Source organism: Stigmatopora argus, chromosome 2 (assembly GCF_051989625.1).
Source record: "Stigmatopora argus isolate UIUO_Sarg chromosome 2, RoL_Sarg_1.0, whole genome shotgun sequence".
Taxonomy (NCBI): domain Eukaryota; kingdom Metazoa; phylum Chordata; class Actinopteri; order Syngnathiformes; family Syngnathidae; genus Stigmatopora; species Stigmatopora argus.
The window spans coordinates 18,298,354-18,320,000 of NC_135388.1; the positions used below are offsets into that span (position 1 = coordinate 18,298,354).

Here is a 21,647-nt window from a genome sequence, read left to right on the forward strand (position 1 = left end):
ATATATATATATATATATATATCATCTCACCTCATTGTCTCGTCTCATTTTCTGAACCGCTTTATCCTCATTAGGGTGTTGGAGCCTATCCCAGTTGATTCCAACCTACCATGCATGTTTTTGGAATGTGGGAGGAAACCGGAGTACCCGAAGGAAACGCACGCAGGAGAACATGCAAACTCCACACAGGTGAACCGACCTGAATTTACAGGAAAAAATTGTGAATTAATAAATGTTTTTAAACCAAACAAAAAAACCCTTGGTTATGCCCCTTTCAACACCTAAAGTACAAAAAGTCTCAGAATTCGTTTAACAACATCAATCAGTATCAATGAGAGTATGCATGCACAGGGGAGTCTAATGAAAAAATATATACTACGTATTTTTACATCAGTGCTAGATGTACATTTCAGCTTACAGGTTAGCACCCATCAAGAGAGCCACGTATGGCTCACGAGCCATAGGTTCCCTACCCCTGGTACAGAGGGTAGACGACCCCAAGTTACGCACTGTTGCGCGCACCGAATCGCAGCCACCACCAGACAAAGTGCAAAAAATAATAGTAATACTAATATGAAACATTAAGCTAAGCTTGTGAGGCGTTTCCCCAATGAACGAGGAGCTTCAGCTTCCTCCTGTAGTCAGCCCTCATAAGGCAGTAGATGAGGGGGTTGAGGCAGCTGTTGGCGTGGGCCAAGCACACGGTGAGGGGAAACACGTAGGTGTGCGCCAGGTAATAGGTTCTGTCCCACTTGGCCGCGTTGAGCTTGACCAGAACGCTCCACAGGGTGACGGCGTGGTTGGGCATCCAGCAGAGGAAGAAGGAGAGCACGACGATGGTGACGGACTTGGTGACCCGCGACGTCCTTCTGGGGTTGGTGCTCTTCATGCTCCTGTCGCGGATCAAGCGCAAAAGCTTAACGTAGCTGACCGACACCACGGAAATGGGCACCACGAAGCCCACCAGGATCTTGTGGAGGTGGTAGACCGCCAGCCAGGCTTGTCCGCCGGGGAATTTGAGCAGGCACAGGCTTTCTCCACTCACGTGGCTGACGGTGGAGAAGATGGACGTGGGTAAAGTGGCCGCGCTGGCCATGATCCAAATGAGGGCGCAGGTGCACTTGTCCGAGCCGGAGCCGCGGTGGGAGTCGCTGGGTTTGAGAGCCGAGGCCAGACACGAGTACCTGGTGACGCTCATGGCCGTGAGGAAGAAGACGCTGGCGTACATGTTCATCACGGTGACGGACAGCACGGCTTTGCACATGGCGTCCCCGAAGGGCCAGCTGAAGTCCAGCGCCGTGTCCACGGCCCAGAAGGGCAGCGTCAACACAAACTGGAAGTCGGTCACGGCCAAGTTCAACACGAAAAAGTTCACCCGGGACGTCTTACGCTCCCGTTTGGATCCCAGCAGGCAGAAGACCAGGAGGTTGCCCACCAGACCCGCGGCGCACACCAGGGAGTAAACCAGGCAGATCAGGACTCGGAGGACCGGGCTCCCGTCCGCCGATACGTCGATGTCCTCCAGGGTGACAAAAGTAGAGTTGTCGGACCAAAAGCCGCTGTTGTTGTTGTTGTTCTCGTGTCCGCTCATGGCTGGCTGGGCTCTGCTAGGCGCACACAGCAAGAGCCGCCGCTCTGATGGATGGATGGATTGGAGCTCAATGCGTAATGCCGTGCGACTCTCGAGGCTTTATTCCACTAGCGCGCAGCCCTCCCTTCTCTCTCACAAAAAAGGCAGAGCAACTTACATATTGACAGTGTTTCATTTCATCTTCCACACTCTTTGAAAGGTTTGCGGGGGTTGCTGGAGCCAAACCCAGCTGACTTCGGGCAAAAGGCAGAATAGTACACCCTAGACTGGCGACCATTCACAGACACTCATGCCACCACCGGCAGAAATCGAGCCCACGCCTGCCCACACTGAAGTCAAGCGAGTGAACCTCTATACCACGAGGTGCCATTGACAGGGGTATGAGTTCAAATGTATACTTTCACTACTCTATAACATTTTAGAATTTACTCACACTGATCGTGTATCTTGTTTGTATTATAACACAAATCATGTTTGTATTCACACTCATATTCACCTTCCATACTGCACATCCTTGTTAGGGTTGCGGGGTTGCTGGAGCCTATCCCAGCTGACTTCACGTGAAAGGCAGACTCCACCCAAGACTGGTCGCCACTCAGTCGTACGACACATAGACAGGCGACCATTCGCCCTTATAATCATATCGCACCAAAGTCAGGCGAGTGAACCTCTATACTAAAATTGTAATGCCTAATCCTTGTGTAGTTGCTTCCCAAGACTTCTGCTTCTCTTTCGTTCTGCAAATTCAACCTTGTATTTTATAATTATTCTTTGAGAGACTTTCCTTGTGTGGCCTGTCCGTGTTATTGTTTCACATGATGTGTCCCTTTTGGCTCTACTACCCTTGTGTGGTCCAGGTGTTTGTGATCATCATCAAACCCTGTCTGTGTATTTAAACACTGTGTTTCTGTATATCCGTGTGGAAGTATTGTTTCCTGTTTGCTCTGAGTAGTGTTTGCCTGTTCGTCGGTGTGATTCTCCCTTGTTTAGTTTTTCTTTTGTTAGTTTTGTCCCAGTTTTTATTATTTGCATTGTTATTTTTCATTAAAATACTAAATGGTGCACCAGCACCTTTTATTTGCCTTCTTTCTGCTCATGGGTTCCACTTCATTTCGCAGCCAAAGGCAATCATGACACATCTTGATGGTGCCAGGTAGCGTGAGAAGGATCCTACCATTATTCTCAAGGACCTGCGCGATAAGTTTAATTGGAAAGCAACTCCGTACTTGGAGGTTCCTTCTAAACCAGGGGTAGGGAACCTATGGGTCGGGAGCCATATGTGGCTCTTTTGATGGGGGCATATGGCTCTACGCTATCCTGTGAATTAAAATATAAAAACCGCTGGTGAGAGCTCAGTCCCGAACGCACCAATAGCAAGAGCATCACGCCGGCACTGTGACGTTGACACTACCTCTAACCATTTTTTCCCATTAGACTCTTCTGCATGCACACACTCATTGATACTCATTGATTAGCGACAGTGTAACGATTTTGTCAAAAGAATTCCGAGATTTTTTGTACTTAAAAAGTGGTGGAATGGCTAAAAAGGGCACACCTTTTCATGTATTTTTACATTTGAATTCTGAGTATGGCTCTCAATGAATAACATTTGAAAATATGAATTATTCTCTCTGTCAAAAAGGTTCCCGACCCCTGTTCTAAACTGAAACATGCCCGCCTAATATTCAAATTAACGCCTACTTTCTGCCTTCTGGAAATAAAATATATACGGGTGTCAGATGTCGAATCATATGTGCTTCTCTCATTAAAGGCTTGCTCTGTGTTTGAACGCACCCCGAGCCTCAGTTGTTTTGTTGCTTCCGCTATCTTAAAATGCTCCAGAACAGAAAACAAATGTGCGGTATTGTGGTTACGAGGTCAGGCCATAACGCTGACAATAGCCACAGCCCACAGCGAGAACAAAAAGGTACCTCCTCCTATGTAACTTTTCTGGGGTCACAACAGTGGACAAAGAGTTATTAATAACTTAACTCCTTCACTGCCAAGTGTAAGAATATATACACATATGTATATATACACATCAATAATAACCTGGGCGGCCCTCCGGCCGAGTGGTTAGCGCGTCGGCCTCACAGTGGTGGATCTGGGTTCAAATCCATCTTGGTCCAAATGTGTGGAGCTTGCATGTTCTCCCGAGGCCTGCGTGGGTTTCCTCCAAGTGCTCCGGTTCCCTCCCACATTCCAAAGACATGCATGGTAATCTGATTGGACACTCTAAATTGCCCCTAGGTATGAGTGTGAGCGTGAATGGTTGTCTGCTGTTATTTGTGCACTGTGGTGAAAGCTTTAAATCTTATTATACTTGTATAATGGCAATAAAAGCATTCAATTCAATTCAATTAAAAATTGTCTCCTTGTGCCCTGTGATCGGCTGACCACCAATTCCCGGGTGTCCCCCTGGCTCTGGCCCGAAGTCAGCTGGGATAGGCTCCAGCTCCCCCACGACCTTAGTGAGGATGAAGTGGTTCAGAAAATGAGACGAGACAATGAAGCATTATCTGTGTTTCAAATGTTAAACTTTTAAAGGACTAAGATGGCCTGGAATAAAGGTGAGTTGATGTGAAATACTAAGTAAAAATGTTACTCAATATTTATTAAAATTAGTGTACTGATACATACTGTTTTATAGCATCAAGACCACAAAAATCACGTCAGCTTCAAATCATGGACCCTCCCAGTTTGGAGGACAAACCACCTCGTGGAGCGCGGTAAGCAAGCCACCATCTTTTCCACATTCAATATGGCGGGACAATATGGACGTGGTTACGCTTATTGTCGACGCAGCAGCGTAAATTAAGCACATGCGCAGTATCCCGTCCTTTCGAACAGCCTTTCTATGCAGACGGACGACTAGCACGCCAATGACGTAAGTCGTTGAACAATTTATTGGCCCAAGTGCATTTTTATCATGTGATTTTTTAGGAATCAATTGAGCCAAAAATGCCAACAAATCTGTGAGTTAAATGCCAGGTTGAACACACCGTTGATAATTTAAGTTTGGGGTCCTTTTCCCCACCGGCTGTTAGCATCACGACGACGCATCCCATTTGACTTATAAAGTATGTTGTCCGTTTTCACTCCATTATTGAGTCGTGTAGAAAGACTTTTAATTTAACCAAACAAAGCCGAGACATCAACGGACAGTTTGCTGGGTAAAGGCTCAGTCAAAAATGACATCCAGAGGCACGACTTAGTTCCTGGTGTGTTGTGAGTGCTAAACACCCGTTTCCAATTTGTAATTGTTCTGTTTTCACAAAAAAACATACAAAAATTGTTCAACCATCTTTCCCCTAGTTGTTAACGTCAGTCTGTATATTTAATCACCTTGTCTGGAAAAGGGAAAGTGGCACGGAGCACTCACTTATTTTCATTCATTCTCTATCTTGATCGTTTATCAAATTTCTTGTAAGATTTCTCTTTCCTGTAATAATTGTTTGGCAACTCCCAAATAGCTTGGTTAAATCAAGTTTTCCCTGTTTAGCATCAAGATCCAGCGCTTCCTGCGTACCCAGAACACTCACTCACACCTTTGAGGTTACAGGGGAGCAGACTGAGCCAGAGCAAGGTAATACAAGTTCCTAAAAACCACCCTAAGCCTATCTATTGAATCTCCAGTCTCTATATATGATAACTTTTGCTTTTTTTTTTTGCACGCATCAGCCAATCCTCCTACTCGCAGGTTGTCCACTTGATGCCTTTCTTGCATCATGTGCTCTGAACTCTGTACTTTGGAGAATGCTGGCAAGCTTCTGGGAGGTTAGTGTATTTGTTCATTGTAGAATATCCAAATATTCATCCAAATTAAATAAAAGCTCAAAACATTATTATAATCGTGTGTAACTCAATGTGAAATCTGATCTATTTTATGAATTATATTGCCCTAGTGAGCTTTCACTGAACTAAGTTGCAATTTAATTATTACACAGACAGAGAACATATAAACTAGTATTTAAAAAAAAAAGACTCACTTCGCTGACAAACAGCTCGTTATGGCGTCGACAAGGTGCTCCTTTTTGGACGTTTTGGCCACAATCTTGATGTTTCCCCAAAAGTATGTGCTCAGTGGGGAACTGAAACACACAATGGAATGATTTCTTTTTAAACATAAAGAGCTATAGGTAACGCAATGTAGCCAAATTTGTTTGCAAACATTTTCGGTCTCCATCCACGTGGGGCTACAGCACGCAATCGAAGCATGCTCCCGTCAAAAAGCACTTAAAATGAGACATGGGGCTTCAAAATACCCAAATGACAACGTACCAAATTCGCTGCATTGTCTTGTGAGATCTTTATCGGGTCTTTCTTCGGTAAATCGTCACTTCTGAGCTGCTCTGCAGTCCACTCCCAAACTGGTTCCTGGCTCATCCGCCATTTTGAAAATTGGGGGCGGTGATTTGAACTCTGACATTGGTCATGCATATTAAACATTGACACAAAAATACATTGTTTTCATGATAACGTGTAATTAAATCTGCAACCATATCCATTTCTTCTCCTCTGCTATTAAATCAACACAACAATATATTTGCTTATGCAGCTCGCTACAGATAGTTTGGTAGCTCTGACTAGTCCACTCTGTCACTAGCCAATCATAGTTTGTGAAAGCGATGACGTATCCCTACGCCTGCGAGAGGGCATTGGTGTCACCAACTCGAAATCTGATTGGCCCCACCAGGAGTTTTAAATAAATGAATGTAATAGCAGTGGTTACTTTAAGGGTTGTATGAGATTAAAGTGAATAAAACAGAAATACATATTGGATACAAGACAAAGTAACAGTTCAAAGTTGCAGTTACATGCAACTGATGGCGATCGGAGTCCAGGCTGTGAATGCTCACGTTTCAGTGCCATTGAAAGCACTGTACGTCCAATCCATCAGAATCTGACATAGAACAGTCAAAACCAACTCTGTAATATAGAAGAAAAGCACACAGGCACAGGGAACTAGCAATATGCACTTTTAATACATCGAAACTTTTCTACATAAACAATTAACATTCAAGAAGTAAACAATGTATTCCAATGCATGTAATAAATATTTTCTTCCACTCGGTAGATACATTTGTACAAATTGACACGCATCCGCTTGAAAAGCCTTGTGTGGTTTTTGAGTTGGAGTCATGAAATCAAACCTGTGCATGTTTTAAGGCAGTGAGTGCAGGTGTTGATTAATACAGCTCGAATTGACCACCATCCTTCCTTCATTAGCGAGGAATTACATCTTCCATGTTCTTCAAAAATATATATAAATTACTTTCTTCGCGCGGCTCTGAATCGACAGAAAAAGCATACGAACGAACGGAAATCAAGCATGTTTGGATCTGAATATTCAGAATTCAATACAGGCAGAGTATTCACATGGTTGACGTTTCTTCCCTTTTGATCGGTGGGACACGTTGGGGGCATTTTTCGGGAGTGGCCTCATTGGATTCAGTGCAGGCTATTCTGGGCCGTATGGCGGCACCCTGGAACTGACCTATTGTGGCGCACCGCGAGTGGGAAAGCGATGGGCACACTGGAGTGGGCTGATCTGTCCCTGCAGGTTGTCTGCCGTCCTCTCAAGCAAGAAGGCCATTCAAATGGAGTGAAATACAGAAGCTTAACATCTGTTAGTCAACCGCGAAGCAAATGCTGGTGGCCAATAATTTTTGAACAAGACTTATTGTCCACACATCCTTCTAATGCAGGGCACTTGATCAATAACACATTCTGCATGGCCTGTGACGGGTCATATTCAACTTGGAGACAATTTCCAACACATCAAATTCATGTTGAATATTTGGGAGTGTTTACTCAAACAACAAAGCTGTAACTCAAATGTGGAATATCTTCATCGGAGCTCAGAAGTAAAAGGCATCAGTAGAAAACACTAGAAAACGAGCGCACAAGTCATAATCACATGGCTTCCTTGCCATCGTGCGCCGAGGAGACAAAATAGGTTCAAAACACTGCTCACCTCAAGTTAAGGGCTATTTGGTTTGATACATGCATTACCCTTTACAGGCTAACTTCATTTGACCTTTTTTTAACTTTTGCATCCTTATAATGTATGACTGTTCATAAAGAAGGAGCTGAAGAGCAAAAATCACAATTGATGTTCCCTCCAAGAACTGACCAGCTCATTTCTGTGACTCTTTTCGACTAATTTTTTGCCACCTGCTGATAAGCAATTTTATTTCTTCACCAATTTAAAAACTATAAGAAACGATAGACTTTGACACTGATACGATAGTTGCCGACTTTACATAGTGGGCCATGTTTCGAATTGATTCACTGGGGTTTGATTGATTTAATGAAAGAATACTAACACAGCCAATGATTTAGTGGGTCAATTGCCTGAATTCAGTGCGGGCAGCGTGGGATCGATTCTCACTCAGTGGTGGTTTGATTGCAAGCGCGACCGGTTGTTTGTCTGTGTGTGTGTCCTACGACTGACTGGCGATCAGTTCAGGGTGTGTTCCGGGATAGGCTCTAGTGCCCCGCGACCTTGACAGGGATAAGCCGTGTTGAAAATGAATGGTCAGTTGCATTTTGCCTAAATTGTTAAAGCATACAAAGCCATTTGGAAGATTTTGTCCATTTTGTAGCTGAATCATTTCAGACATCTTTTTCACAAAAATGGCACCTATAGAAGATAATTCAATTTCAATTCACCTGTGTTTAAATAATCGACAATCCTATTTTCCTCACTATAGGGCGCAAATAAAAGATATCAATTTTCTCAAAAGCCAGCAGTGCGCCTTAAAAATGGATCAATATTAGTTCATCATTGTATGAAATTCCCTTTAGCACAGCTCCATTTATTTGATGTACAACACCAGTCCTAACCACTAAGTACTATTACTACTACAGCTCCACCTAGTGGATTTTTAACACAATCCTCTAATACTCCTACTGCCACTGCCACCACCACGACTACGTTTGCATTTCATAATCTGGTGCCCCTTATATATGAAACAGATTTTAAAACAAGCCATTCATTGAAGGTGTGCTATATAATTCTGTGCGACTTATAGTGCGTAAAATTCGGTAATTTAAAAAAAGGAAAAGTACAGTTGTCTCCATCTTAAATGACATAAATCAGATCCAATCATCAAACATCAATCATTTTCCATACAGCTTATCCTCACAAGGGTTGCGGGGGTGCTGGAGCCTAGCCCAGCCAACTAATTGGTGGCCAGTCAAATACCGATCCAATTGAACTAGAAAAATACAGTTGCGATTAATCCAAAGCTCCTTCTAGTCAGAAAAAACATTGGGGGAAATGTACGAGGCAAATTGAAAATGGGCTTTAAAAAGTTTAGGGGTGGTCAAATAAGTTCAACTGTAAAAGAGACATTCAAAAAAAAATACTCCAATGACTTGCCTCAAAATGTACTATTCATACATGATGTAAATATGATTTGCTCTATTACATTAACACTTAATTTGAGGACAGGAAGGCAGGCTAAAGCCATTAGGCCGTGGTGACTTGCATGAGTAGGCTCGCATTCTTGCTCTATTAAAGCTCTTGGGAAAATGAATGAAAATGTTTTGGTGATAATGTAAGAGCACCTCTAGTGAAAAAGAATGCTGCTGTCGAAGCAAGTTAAACACAAAATATAACAAAATGTATCTGGAATGATAGGGAATCACACACATTGTCTTACAGAAATGAAATTGTAAAAATACAATATAGCACATAGACAATACCAAATAAATAAACAACACAGCAAGAAATGACAGCTTACTACCAAAAATGATTGATAGACTGGGTTGGTTCTGTGCCAAAATGAAGTCAAGTTGAAGGGTGTTCTCTTTAATTTTTTTAGCTACTCCTTCTTGCTCATAACTCCAACAGAAATGGAAGTTTGATCTTCTAGTTAATTAATATTCATATCATTATAGGGCGTGAGAATGACTTCATGATGAAAATTTAGGGGACAGAGTTTTAAATGAGAAGATTTTCACCTAGTGGTTTTTCTTCAGATTTTTGCAGTGGAAGAGGTGTGCCGTAGCTCAGAAATGGTTGGGGAAATCTGTACTAGTTTAAATGATATATTGGCCTAGCATAACAATGGAGAAGGCAAAGTGAATTATTTGTCCTGAAATCTCTTCTAGAAACCTCAAAGCAAACAGAACTGGACAAGACAATCTCCACGGACTTTCCTTGTTCGATCCCGCCACATCAACACAAAAAATGCTGCCAAATTGATTTGAACTACTCAACCGGGACTCAAAGTGAACATTAAGGAGACGCCGTGAGGAAACTTCACTTTGAAAAAACCTTACAAGAGTATCTGTAAGTAGTATGTAACAGCATCATCCAAGAACGAGTGTTGCACAAGAGAATAACTTTGATAATGCCACTGCAACTACATTTGTGCTTTCTGCAGAAAGTGTGGACATTTTCCTCTTTATAATCATACATTTTAAGCTTAAATAGTAACATTTTTCATGTTCAGCTTCAAAGTTAAGGTCGGTCCAACAGTGTGGAGTTTGCATGTTCTCCCCGGGCCTGCGTGGGTTTCCTCCGGGTACTCCGGTTTCCTCCCACCTTCCAAAAACATGCATGGTAGGCTGATTGGACTCTCTAAATTGCCCCTAGGTATGGGTGTGAGTGTGCATGGTTGTCCGTCTCCTTGAGCCCTGCGATCGGCTGGCCACTGATTCCGGGTGTCCCCTGCCAGTTGGGATAGGCTTCAGCACCCCCCGCGACCGTAATGTGGATAAAGCGGTTCAGAAAATGGGATGAGATGAGCTTCAAAGTTTAGTTTTGTTTGTATATTTATTCATCGTTCATTTTCTGATCCACTTATCCTCACAAGGATCACGGAGGGTGCTGGAGCCTATCTCAGCTTACTTCGGGCACCAGGCGGGGGACACCCTAAATTGTCTATTTATAACAGATGAGGTTTCACGCGATTTTAATTGTTACAGTTTCATTGTTTCTCTGAGTTGTCACAGAAATGGGATGTTTTATTTCATATTAATGTGTAAGTGCTGTATGCGCATAATTGATGTCACCGCCGTGGCTTGCGCTCATATGCAAGGATTTTTTTTTTCATAAAATATTTTCTCCACTGCTAAATTTGCTCACTTAAACTACCAATTTTGCATACATGGGTGTCATTTATATCAGGCATTGTCTTTCCTTTTAATATTTTGATGATCTGATGGTGATTTTTCTGCAACATTTTACAATGTAAAACTTCCTGCAGAGGCACTATTGAATCACGTTGAACAAGTTTGTGGCCTGAAAAGAGTGTGGCATGCATGATCTTGGGCACCATATCCTTGCATACTTGATACGAAAGCCTTTGGGCAGGAATTGTCTGCTTGATACCAGGTCCAATCAATTTGAAACTGAAGTACAGAGAGTGATCACTGCAAGACCACCCAATCCAAATGAATTGGACTATGGTGGCAACCTTAGAGCGGAGGGCTTGGCTTCGGTTTTGAGTTTCAACTCCATTGTTTATCTATTGTGAAAGGTCGCGAGAAAGGTCAAAGAATATGGTCGAGTGTTCAAATGCACCCCTGATCACCTTCAAGGTACCTTATTTTTTGGCTTTAAGCAAAAATAATAATAAAAATACTTCCACTTACATGTATAAATAAAGTGAGGCTAAAAACAGTCTTAATGCTGTATGTTGTCTTCAAAAACAGTAAAAATGGGAAACCTGAAGTGCAATATGCCTGGTCTACCTGCACTCTCCCTATCACAAAATCAGTGTAACCTGAAAATGCAATGGAATGCATTTTGCGCAAAAGAAGTATTGATGATCAGAAGTGAGAAAAGAAGGAGTGCAGGAAATTTAAGGGAAGGAGATCCAATGAGAACTGAAACCAGGATATCGCGAAACAGGATATGCAAGGCAGGAAACATCCATGGCGTATGCACTACAAACTACAAATAACGTGGTCGAAAACAGCAGTTGAAGCAGCTCACTAACCTGGCCGTGTCCCAAATGAGAATACAAAGGTCAAAGAAGAAAATAGACTTTGTTCTCTGTACACGGTGGCCCTCCTCGTGTTCATAAAAAAAGACCTGTCCTCTTTTCCATTTTTGCTTTTTGTGCCATTTTGGGAGCATTAAAAAGCCACAAGATGAGCCAACTGAAGAAGTCCAAACCAATCTGCTCGGTTGGCTTTCATGACGACTTGAGCCGACGCCACTGTCAAGTCCTGCCAGGACCTGCTCCGGCACTCATCATAACTCCAGCAAGGAGTCGCAAGATTTGAGTCTAACTTGAGAGTCATTTATCTACCCTGCAGCGGAATTCATTGTTGGACCTGGTCTGACTTGGTGTGGGTCAGTCCAACGATATAACGTCGGGAATTCCTCCGTAAATAGCTGCCACCGCTGCTTCCGCGCCGCCTCGCCCGGCCAGCGCCCCGGCATGAGAGTGCGAAGATAAGGAGTGAGCTTCCCGGAGGCCGCCGGACGATACCAGGCCGCCGCCAGAGCCCCCGGCCCCGTTGCTCGGCACGGTCAGTAAAGATGCCGAGTTGGCTCCCGGTTGGTCGAGGAACAGTTGCGAAGAGGCCGAGGAGCCGGACGCGCCGTAGGGTAGGAAACGGTTGAGCAGAAGCTCGTGGTCGTCTGAAGAAGCGGCGGCCGCCGCAGCCGCCATCACCATGCTGTAATGCTGGCAGACCAGACATTCAACGTTAGATTAGATTAATCCCATACACAGGAAATTCACACATTCTGCACAACAGTGGATGATATTTTGCTATCAGGATTCAGAATGGATGGGAAAACAAGCATAGATAAATCTGTACTTCCCGTGTGGAAGTTGGAAATGTAATACCTAAGGTTCAAAATGGGGCGGCCTGGCGGATGAGTGGTTAGCGTGTCGGCCTCACAGTGGGAGACCTGGGTTCAAATCCAGGTCGGTCCATCTGTGTGGAGTTTGCATGTTCTCCCTGGGCCTGGGTGGGTTTTCTCCGGGTACTCCGGTTTCCTTCCACATTCCAAAGACATGCATGGTAGGCTGATTGGACACTCTATATTACCCCTAGGTATGAGTGTGATTGGTTGTTTGTTTCCTTGTGCCCTGCGATTGGTTGGCCACCAATTCAGGGTGTCCCCCGCCTCTTGTCCGAAGTCAGCTGGGATAGGCTCCAGCACCCCCCACAACCCTAGTGGGGATAAAGCGGATCACAAAATGAGATGAGATGAGATAATTGTGTCAATCAATACAATGCAAATGCAATTCATTTGTTCTTTTTTTTCTTCTGGGTGGAGTTTGCCTGCAGTAAGTTTAAAGTATCAATTTTAAGTATATAATTTGCACTTTGATTAAACATTTCCCTCATCTTGATCCTCTGCCAGATGACTTATTTCCTAGTAGTACAGACGCTCCCCTACTTACGAACGCAATTGGTTCCGAGCGATTGTTCATAAGTTGAATTTGTTTGTAAGTTGATTCAGTGCTATATTTTGTATTATAATTTATGTTTAAGGCTGATATAAGTATATTGAAGGTTTATATAAGTGCATTTGTATGTTTAAGGCTTGTATAAGTAACACGCATTGGTTTGTACTGAAAAAAAAACATTTAATAAAATGGAGAGAATATGTACAGTACTGTAGAGAGAGAGAGATTTATGTATTAGAAACTGGCCAAAAGAAGCGACCTAATGACGATTGCACAGTTTTCTTCTTTTTTTTCATCATAAATGATGCGGTAGCACTGTATGGCATCATTCAATTGATTTGCAAACTTTGTGCAACGTTCAATATTTGGGTCCTGCTGCTCGATCTTTCTGTTTATAAATGGTACTGACGGTCGAACGATTCAAGTTGTTATATGTGCAACGCTCACCACTCTCACGCGCATCAAGCTTCGTTATTATTGCCACTCGTTTCAAATGAAATGACTTGCCTCTTCCTTGCAACTCCCTCAATAGAAGCCTTTAGCTTTTTACCAACCATATTCAATATTGGATGCATGAGATATTTAATGATACAAATGAAAAAGGTTCTTTGCACACTGGAGATACATTCACGCACTTCCGCATTGCAACGAAGAAGAAGGTAGATGCTGGGTGAGCTGAGCTCTCACAGCGCCAGGCGTCGGTATTAGCGGCGGAAAGAAGTACTACTCCGAAAAAGGCGCGAAATACAAAATTGGACTTGCGAACATTTTTGGACTTAAACGCAATTTGCAGACATGTTCGTATGTACCGTTGTTCGTAAGTAGGGGAGCGTCAGTATATAGTAAGGCTTTTTTCTTTAAAAAATCGACATAGTATAGTAAGGCTAAGAAAGTCGGAGAATAAATCTGACTTCTGATTCTTCTCCCAGTTATTGCTGTGGTCCAGTGGCAAAAATATTGGTTCAGAACTTGAGGTGGGAATCAGGAGTGAGTTCAATTCCACTCTTTCCAATTCACAAATTGTTTATTGAGGTAATGAAAAGGATAAATATAACTTCCAATCACTTCATTTCAGAAGTCACTGTGGTCCAGTTGCAAAGACAAATGGTCAGAACTTCTGGTGGACTCAAGTTCAAATCAGGAATGAGTTCAATTCCACTCTTTGCAATTCTCAAATTGTTTATTTAGGTAATGAAAAGGATAAATATAACTTCCAATCATGTATGGGCGGGCCGCCTCGTGGTGTAGTGGGTCAGTCACCTGCCTGCGACATGGGTGTCGAGGGTTCACGTCCCGGTGTCGCCAGTCAACAACTGTATGGTGTCGGCAGTCAGCCGAAGGCTGACTGTCGAACACCACCAGGAACCCCCCCCTCCCAACTGTCTTCCGGTCAGCCGAAGGCTGACCGGAAATATTGTTTTGCTGAAAAAAATGACTAAGTCTTTATTTGAATGAAAAAAGGACTACCCATTTACTGAACTACTAGTGTAGTGATTAGTCAAACGAGAGCGGGATTCGAACCCCATTTCCCACATGGCAGTGAAATCCACTAACTTGAGGTCTGTCTGACCCATTGTCTTTGCCACTGGACCACAGTGACTTCTGAAATGAGATGATTGGAAGTTATATTTATCATTTTCATCACCTCAATAAACAATTTGAGATTTGCAAAGAGTGGACTTGAACTCACTCCAGATTTGAACTTGTGTCCAACTTCAATTTCAACCCATTGTTCTTGCCACTGGACCACAGTGTCTTCTGAAATGATGTGATTGGAAGTTATATTTATCCTTTTCATTACCTCAATAAACAATTTGAGAATTGCAAAGAGTGGAATCAAACTCACTTCTGATTTGAACTTGAGTCCACCTGAAGTTCTGACCCATTGTCTTTGCCACTGCACCACAGTAAAGTTGGAAGTTGTATTTATCCTTTTCATTACCTCAATAAACAATTTGAGAATTGCAACGAGTGGAATTGAACTCACTCCTGATTCCCGCCTCATGTTCCCAATGATTTTGCCAGTGGACCACAGCAACAACTAGAAGGTGAAGAATCAGAAGTCAAATTTATTCTCCGACTCTCTTAGCCTTACTTGCTATGTCATTTTTTAAAGAAAAAAAGCCTTACTATACTACGTTGTTTTTTAAGAAAAGAAGCCTTACTATACAATATTGTTTTTTATGAAAAAAGGCTTCCTCTACTATGTTGTTTTTCAAGAAAAAAAGCCATGCTATACTATGTCGTTTTTTAGGAAAAAAAGCCTTACTATACTATGTCGTTTTTTAAAGGAAAAAAGCCATACTATACTATGTCGTTTTTTAGGGGGGAAAGCCATACTATACTATGTCGTTTTTTAGGGAAAAAGCCTTCCTCTACTATGTCGTTTTTCAAGAAAAAAAAGCCATGCTATACTATGTCGTTTTTTAGGGGGGGAAAGCCATAATATACTATGTCGTTTGTAAGTTGAATGTTCGTAAGTAGGGGAGCGTCTGTACTTTGATTTTGTTGTATCTTGAAAGGCACTTTTAAATAATATGTAATGTTATAATCAGTCCTGCCTCTAATCTATTAGTTGTTCAAATGGTTTGTGCTTTAAAGTAATTCAAATAAATCTATTATATATCTAATAAAGTGGAACAGACAACATTGATGTTCATCCATTTTTAACTGCATTGTTTTGCTGTGTTTTAGTACTGCAAAACTTTTGGTAGGAAAATTCTTAAATAATACTTGTATGATTGATCAGTATGATCTGCTTTATAACTTTAGGCTGTTTTTCAAATGCTTGTGGGGTTAGGCACGGAATTAAGAACAGTAACCTGGATTGTTCGCGGGCCAATACTTTTTTGCTGCTGATTCCTGGTGGTGGTATAATAAATATCAAAATTCATGTCAATGTGATGTACTCTGACACATACCTGATGATTGTCACCTTGTAGGAAGGAGAAGAAGTTCAAATCTGAAAATTAGGTGGGGAGAGGTTGGTAAAGCAGGGTAACACATACATAACAACAATACGGTCAAATTCTATTTGGTACACATATGTATCTGACCAATTATACTATGATATAAACCAGGGTTTGGTTCGCAGGCCGCGTTAACGTCAACTCGATTTCATGTGGGCCGGACCATTTTAGATATAATATTTAGATTTTTTTAAATAAATGGATTAAAAGAACTGGATTAAAAGCCCTGAATATTCAGTTTTTTATAGATCTAAAACAATGTTTATTTTAGATTTTGATATATATTTTTAGATTTTACAAAATGATTTTTGAACTAAAAAGAGATTTTTTTTTATTAAAAATTATTGATTTAAAAGTGGGAATATCAGGGAATTTAATATACATCTAGTATACTCTTCATTTTAATTTCATCCTAAAACAGAAAGTCGGCACTCATGATTTACTTTCCCGGGCCACACAAAATGATGCGGCGGGCCAGATTTGGCCCCCGGGCCGCCACTTTGACACATGTGGTATAAACCATTGAAGGGTATTTTTTAGTTTTACGGCGGGTCGAATCAAAAGCAGAATTTATTGAGGAAGGCCAGGCCAAAAGTTTCTAATCTACTCCAGTCACCAATTTTGTCATTGCTAGATAATGAGAGAGTGCGGTTGTTTTACCAAAAACTTCAGTCACATTCATGCAAAACATTGGTAATTGTGAAACATGTACTGTAACTCTTTCAGTAACATTACCTCTACAATGCTTTCAGTTTTTAACCTTGTATTGAGATACCACAATGTATTTTTTCCAAGCAACTTTTCACGGTCCAGTTGCAATGTTACCCAGACAATAGCAATAAAACAGATGTTTTCATCTCAAGTACTCAAAGCATTCTTTTCCTTCTATGAGCCCCCTCATTTTAAGATGCTCAAAATCATTATGTACCTCACTTTGCACTAAAATGAATAGATATCAAAACGCCACTGGTCCAAGAACAGTTGGTTTTACGACTGCATTCATGACTTTTGGTTTTGTTAGTCTACGGGTGTTGTTCATTACCTGGAAGGTCATTGGGAGTGTGGTAATAGGGTCTATAGTCCTGGATCAGTGGGGGGACAGGAGGCATGTAGCTAGTATCCACAGCTGGCATGCTGGAAGCACGACTCACCGGAGAGGACTGGTGGTGCAGGTTTAATACCCTGATGGCAAATAGAGAGAGGTAAGGGGGAAATAGTAACGCAGGTTCAGTCACATTGGATTTTTTTTTATCTATTACTGTTCTTGCACCTCCATTGAGCCAAAAAGAAGAAGCTTTAATTGTGAGCAATGTCAAGTGGTTGACATAACCGACACTTTGAATGTAACATAATCAGAATAGTTTCCATTCAGTTCTTTCAGAATAAATTGTGACATTGTAATGTATAGGTAAGAATACTGCCCAAAATCCATCTTTAGACATATAGTTGTGGTCAAAAGTTTACATACACTTGTGAAGAACATAATGTCATGGCTCTCTTGAGTTTCCAGTTATTTCTACAACAGATTTTTCTCTAATAGAGTGATTGGAACAGATACTTCTTTGTCACAAAAAAACATTCATGAAGTTTGGTTCTTTTATGACTTTATTATAGGTGAACAGAAAAAAAGTGATCAAATCTGCTGGGTCAAAAATATACATACAGCAGCACTAATATTTGGTAACATGTCCCTTGGCCTCAGAGAAGTCACCAGCTGTAGTCACTCATACTCACTCACAAGAAGTTAAGAGGCCATGCTATGAAGCTCATTTCACTGACACAACTTTCTAAGTCACCAAAATTGCTAATTCGTGTTGCTGTATGTATATTTTTGACCCAGCAGATTTGATCACTTTTTCCGTTAACCCATAATAAAGTCATAAAAGAACCAAATTTCATGAATGTTTTTTGTGTATTTAAGTATTTGTTCCAATCACTCTATCAGAGAAAAATCTGAGTTGTAGAAATAACTGGAAACTCAAGAGAGCCATGACTTTATGTTCTTTACAACTGTAAATGTAAATGAATATATCTGCACATTAAATTGCATTAATCAAATAATAATTTCAGCCAGTCAATGGGGCAGTTGTTCTTGCCCGACTTTGGTGCGGGCAGCCTGAGTTCGATTCCCACTTGTTGGCAGTGTGATTGTGATTGTAATTGTAAGTAGTTGGCTGTTTTATTGTGTCCTGTGATTGGCTGGCAAGCAATCCAGTGTGTTCCCTGCCTGTTGCCCACGGTTGGCTGGGATAGGCTCCAGCATCCCCCGTGATTCTTAAGCGGTAGGCGAGATGAATGAATGAAATAATAAATTGCTATATGAAACAAAATTTTACCCCAATCTGATTTTGATGGTGCCTGAAGATTTGAAACAGGGATGTTGCGCTTATTAAAAAAAATCTGATTATATAATGACTAGACTTTACTGAATGACGTATTTTGTTCCTAAGTCTCTCCAAAGCATGCTATATAGCTGTCACAAGGGATTTCAAGTCACTGTTACAGACTCAACCTTTTATATTGCCAATGATGTGGCTGATCAAGCAAAATGGTTAAAACCTATTCATGCGTTCAAGTGACGAGTGCATGAATCATTAAATATAGTGACGCTTCGTTTCCCAGGTGAGCTTTTCCTAAATTTGCTGATTTAGTGGACTGGAAAAATGGTCTCATGAGCAGACTGACCCCTTGTTGAGGATGGACGGCGATGTCGGGGAAATGGAGGGACATGATCGTTTGGCTGGAGGAGGCAAGGGCGGTAGGGGTGGCGGCGGCAGGGGCGGCGGCGGAGAGTCCTGGGCTTCGTCTTCCGAGGAGCTGTCTAATGTCAAATCGATCACAGCCATTTTCTTGCTGGTGCTGCTGTCGCTGCTGTTGCAGCTGCTGTGATTGGCAGGCAAAGGGCTCTGTTGATCTGAGCTCAACGTCGGACATGGACCTGGAAAACGCAATTGGGAGATTTGTGATGAGGCCATTTTGTAATCCCTTGATGTTTACCTTTAAAACCAAGACGCGGATAATACAATATATTTAATTTGAGTATTCAGAATTGGTGGAGTCTGTTCGGTCAAGGTGTTTGACAACAAAATGGGCAACTTTTCTCTATATTTAGCTTTTGTACAAATCCACCTTTAAACTTCTCCGCAACAGTATCTCGGACACGCCTGGTGTGTTCCTTGGTCTTCCTGATGCTCTCTGCACTTTAAACAGAACCGTGAGACTATCACAGAGCAGGTGCATTTATACGAGACATGAATACACACAGGCGGATTCTACTTATCATCATAGGTCAACATAGGATCATTCAGAGATCCTCACTGAACTTCTGGAGTGAGTTTGCTGCACTGAAAGTAAAGGAGCTGAATAATGTTGCATGTGCCACTCTCCAGTTTTTTATTTGTTAAAAAAGTATAAAATATCCAATAGATTTCATTCCACTTCACGAATGTGTCCCACCTGTTGTAGCTTCTAGACATTTTTTTAATGTTATATGTTTATGTATGAAGCCTGAAATGTGGCAAAAGGTTGAAAACTTCAAGGGGGCCAAATACGTTCACAAGGAATATATATTCAGCCAAGATATATTGCGATATGATTTTTTTCCCACAGCCCAAGAGGTATTGATTAAATAAAGAACAAACAAACAAACTGCAGAGGCCTATTAAGTATATCCCAATAGAAAAATAAGATATTATGATCTTCAGCATCTTTCTTTTCTTTCAGTTAAATACCCTTGCTACATAGCTTTGTGTTAAGAAAAAAAAATGCATTCTTAAATTATACATGAGGAAAGATTGGAGAATAGATCACATAAAAAGCCATTTGGAAATCGGTGCATCTGTTAATCGCAGATTGTAAATGTGCAGCGCTCAGTCCAATATTAAACTTGCTATATGATTTTTATTAGTACTGATACAGTACTGAAAATTAAATGCAAATAATACTTATTTATGTAATATCTTACTTTTTATCTTAATTTAATACTAGCTTTTCCTCGTGCCTATCTACCTTATGTATCCATTCATTTCTTACCGTTCAGGCTGCTGTTTAAAGCTGCACAGGAGACTTCCTGCACCTCCTTTTTTGTCCTCATGGGGGACCAGTTTCCATCTTGCATGAATTGGATCTCATCACAGTCCATACAGCTGCTCAGAATCTCCACAAAAAGCCTGAGTAATGTACCGGTAAGAACCACATTACTCAAAAGAATAAACATCGTTGAAGTGGAAAAGGTGCCACATCGTGCAAAGAAATAAAATATAGACTGTAGTATTTGGACGCTGAGTAAGCATACACTACTTTGAACAATGGAAGACATTGAGGTTTTAAATAACTATGATGTTGTCAATTTTGTTATGAGCGAGTGGCTTAAAATTTTATCTTTGAGGCCTGTAGATGCATTGGAATAGTTGAGATGTGATAGAATCAAGACAATTTTATGAAAAATAAGACCTATTTATGACAGAAAGTACTTGAATATACAGTCATACATCTACTTACAAATGTCTCTAAGTACGAAGGTGTCAGGATACAAAGTTTTTTATATGCAAATGAGTGACTCAAGATACGAAAAAGATCCAAGTTACAAAATTCCCCCCAAAAGTAAATGCATTTCCTTATCCATTATTCTATTTTGAATTCCCCTTATTAAGCGATTAAAAACTACAAATGCTACGTGGCACATATTATCATACACACACACAGGGCACACCTAAAAGTCCAAAATGTACTACAAAGTGGGCAGCTTTTAGCCCTGGTAGAATGGGCTCTTGCCGCCATCTGGCGGACAAACACGGGTATTACATATATAACGGCCACAGAGGGAGATATTTCAGCAGCGCAGGGCACATTTTCATATGCTCTATTTATTTTAAGACATTAATAAATCATTTCCTTATAATTTTCTCTCATTTTTGTGTGTTTCCTCAGATCTTTCATAAAAAATTGGGACACTTTGACCAATTTTAAAGGGTCTAGTTGATAGTTGTGTGAGGACCGTGGAACGAAACAGAGAATTTACATATAAAGTACACGTCTACTTACGAAATTTTCAAGTTATGAAAACAGCTTTGGAACCAATTAATTTCCTAAGTAGAGGTACGACTGTACTGTTGTACTGTTCTAGCCCAAAAACATAAAAATGAGAGCAGGGTAATTTACCCGTCAATGATGAGGTGTTCGTAAGGGGCCTTCTTGTCACAGACAGGACATACCCAGGTGGGCTTCTTCTCATTCATTTGAATATACAGTGTGGCGTCAAAGCACTGCAGGTGGGAGCACGTCAGCGCTCGGCATGGAATCGTCAGCCGCATCTTTCCGAGCTGCAAACGTGCATAAACATGTCTTAAGGCAAAAAAAAAGAAAAAAGAAAGAGGTCGCAGACACAGCAGGGGCATATGGTACAGTATTGAGGTGGCACAAATATCACAAATATGTCAGCCATGTGGAAAAGGTATACAGTAGGGGTTCAGAGGATGCTATTATAATGGAAATAGAGGCAAATAAAGGGATGAGCATACAGGGCACTTTCATTTTAGTAATGGGTCTTAATGCGACAGATAATGTGGACATTCCCTTTCAACAACAGGACGCTGCTCACCGGGCAGAGCAAGGAGACACGAAGGCTTGTTGTGGCTATTTCACTGTCTGGGTCCGCTGTTAGCTTCTCTTTGACTGGAGGGAAAGAGGAAAAATAAGAAA

The 21,647-nt window shown here is 41.4% G+C and overlaps 2 protein-coding genes and 1 long non-coding RNA gene across 5 annotated transcripts in view; all 3 read right to left on the bottom strand.

The window, feature by feature from the left end:
• Positions 1 to 347: 347 nt before the first annotated feature.
• rxfp3.3a1 (relaxin family peptide receptor 3.3a1) lies at positions 348 to 1,626 on the bottom strand. Its single transcript, XM_077595134.1, has one exon. It carries the CDS (start codon positions 1,589 to 1,591, stop codon positions 587 to 589), a length of 1,005 nt encoding a protein of 334 aa, XP_077451260.1. The 5' UTR covers positions 1,592 to 1,626; the 3' UTR covers positions 348 to 586.
• Positions 1,627 to 6,556: 4,930 nt separating this feature from the next.
• The window catches only part of LOC144070701 (E3 SUMO-protein ligase PIAS1-like), a 50,178-nt gene continuing 35,087 nt past the window's right edge, over positions 6,557 to 21,647 (bottom strand). For both annotated transcript variants that reach the window (XM_077595132.1, XM_077595133.1), the window contains exons 7-13: positions 21,547 to 21,620; positions 21,108 to 21,268; positions 19,980 to 20,116; positions 18,633 to 18,885; positions 16,990 to 17,129; positions 15,900 to 15,940; positions 6,557 to 12,243 (exon numbers count right to left, since the gene is read on the bottom strand). In XM_077595132.1, coding sequence (XP_077451258.1) covers positions 11,908 to 12,243; positions 15,900 to 15,940; positions 16,990 to 17,129; positions 18,633 to 18,885; positions 19,980 to 20,116; positions 21,108 to 21,268; positions 21,547 to 21,620 — 1,142 coding nt within the window. In that variant the 3' untranslated portion in view covers positions 6,557 to 11,907. The remainder of the gene's footprint in view (positions 12,244 to 15,899; positions 15,941 to 16,989; positions 17,130 to 18,632; positions 18,886 to 19,979; positions 20,117 to 21,107; positions 21,269 to 21,546; positions 21,621 to 21,647) is intronic.
• Positions 14,521 to 15,021, bottom strand: LOC144089174 (uncharacterized). 2 transcript variants are annotated; one of them, XR_013305037.1, is made up of 4 exons: positions 14,966 to 15,021; positions 14,825 to 14,875; positions 14,669 to 14,736; positions 14,521 to 14,580 (listed from the first exon to the last, which is right to left on the bottom strand). It is a non-coding gene; the product is annotated as an uncharacterized LOC144089174 (long non-coding RNA). The 2 variants fall into 2 exon arrangements; XR_013305031.1 differs by lacking the exon at positions 14,521 to 14,580 and having other exon boundaries at positions 14,597 to 14,736.

Bases quoted from the DNA above. Each gene is read 5' to 3' on its own strand.
- rxfp3.3a1 (XM_077595134.1), bottom strand. From the start codon at position 1,591: ATGAGCGGACACGAGAACAACAACAACAACAGCGGCTTTTGGTCCGAC.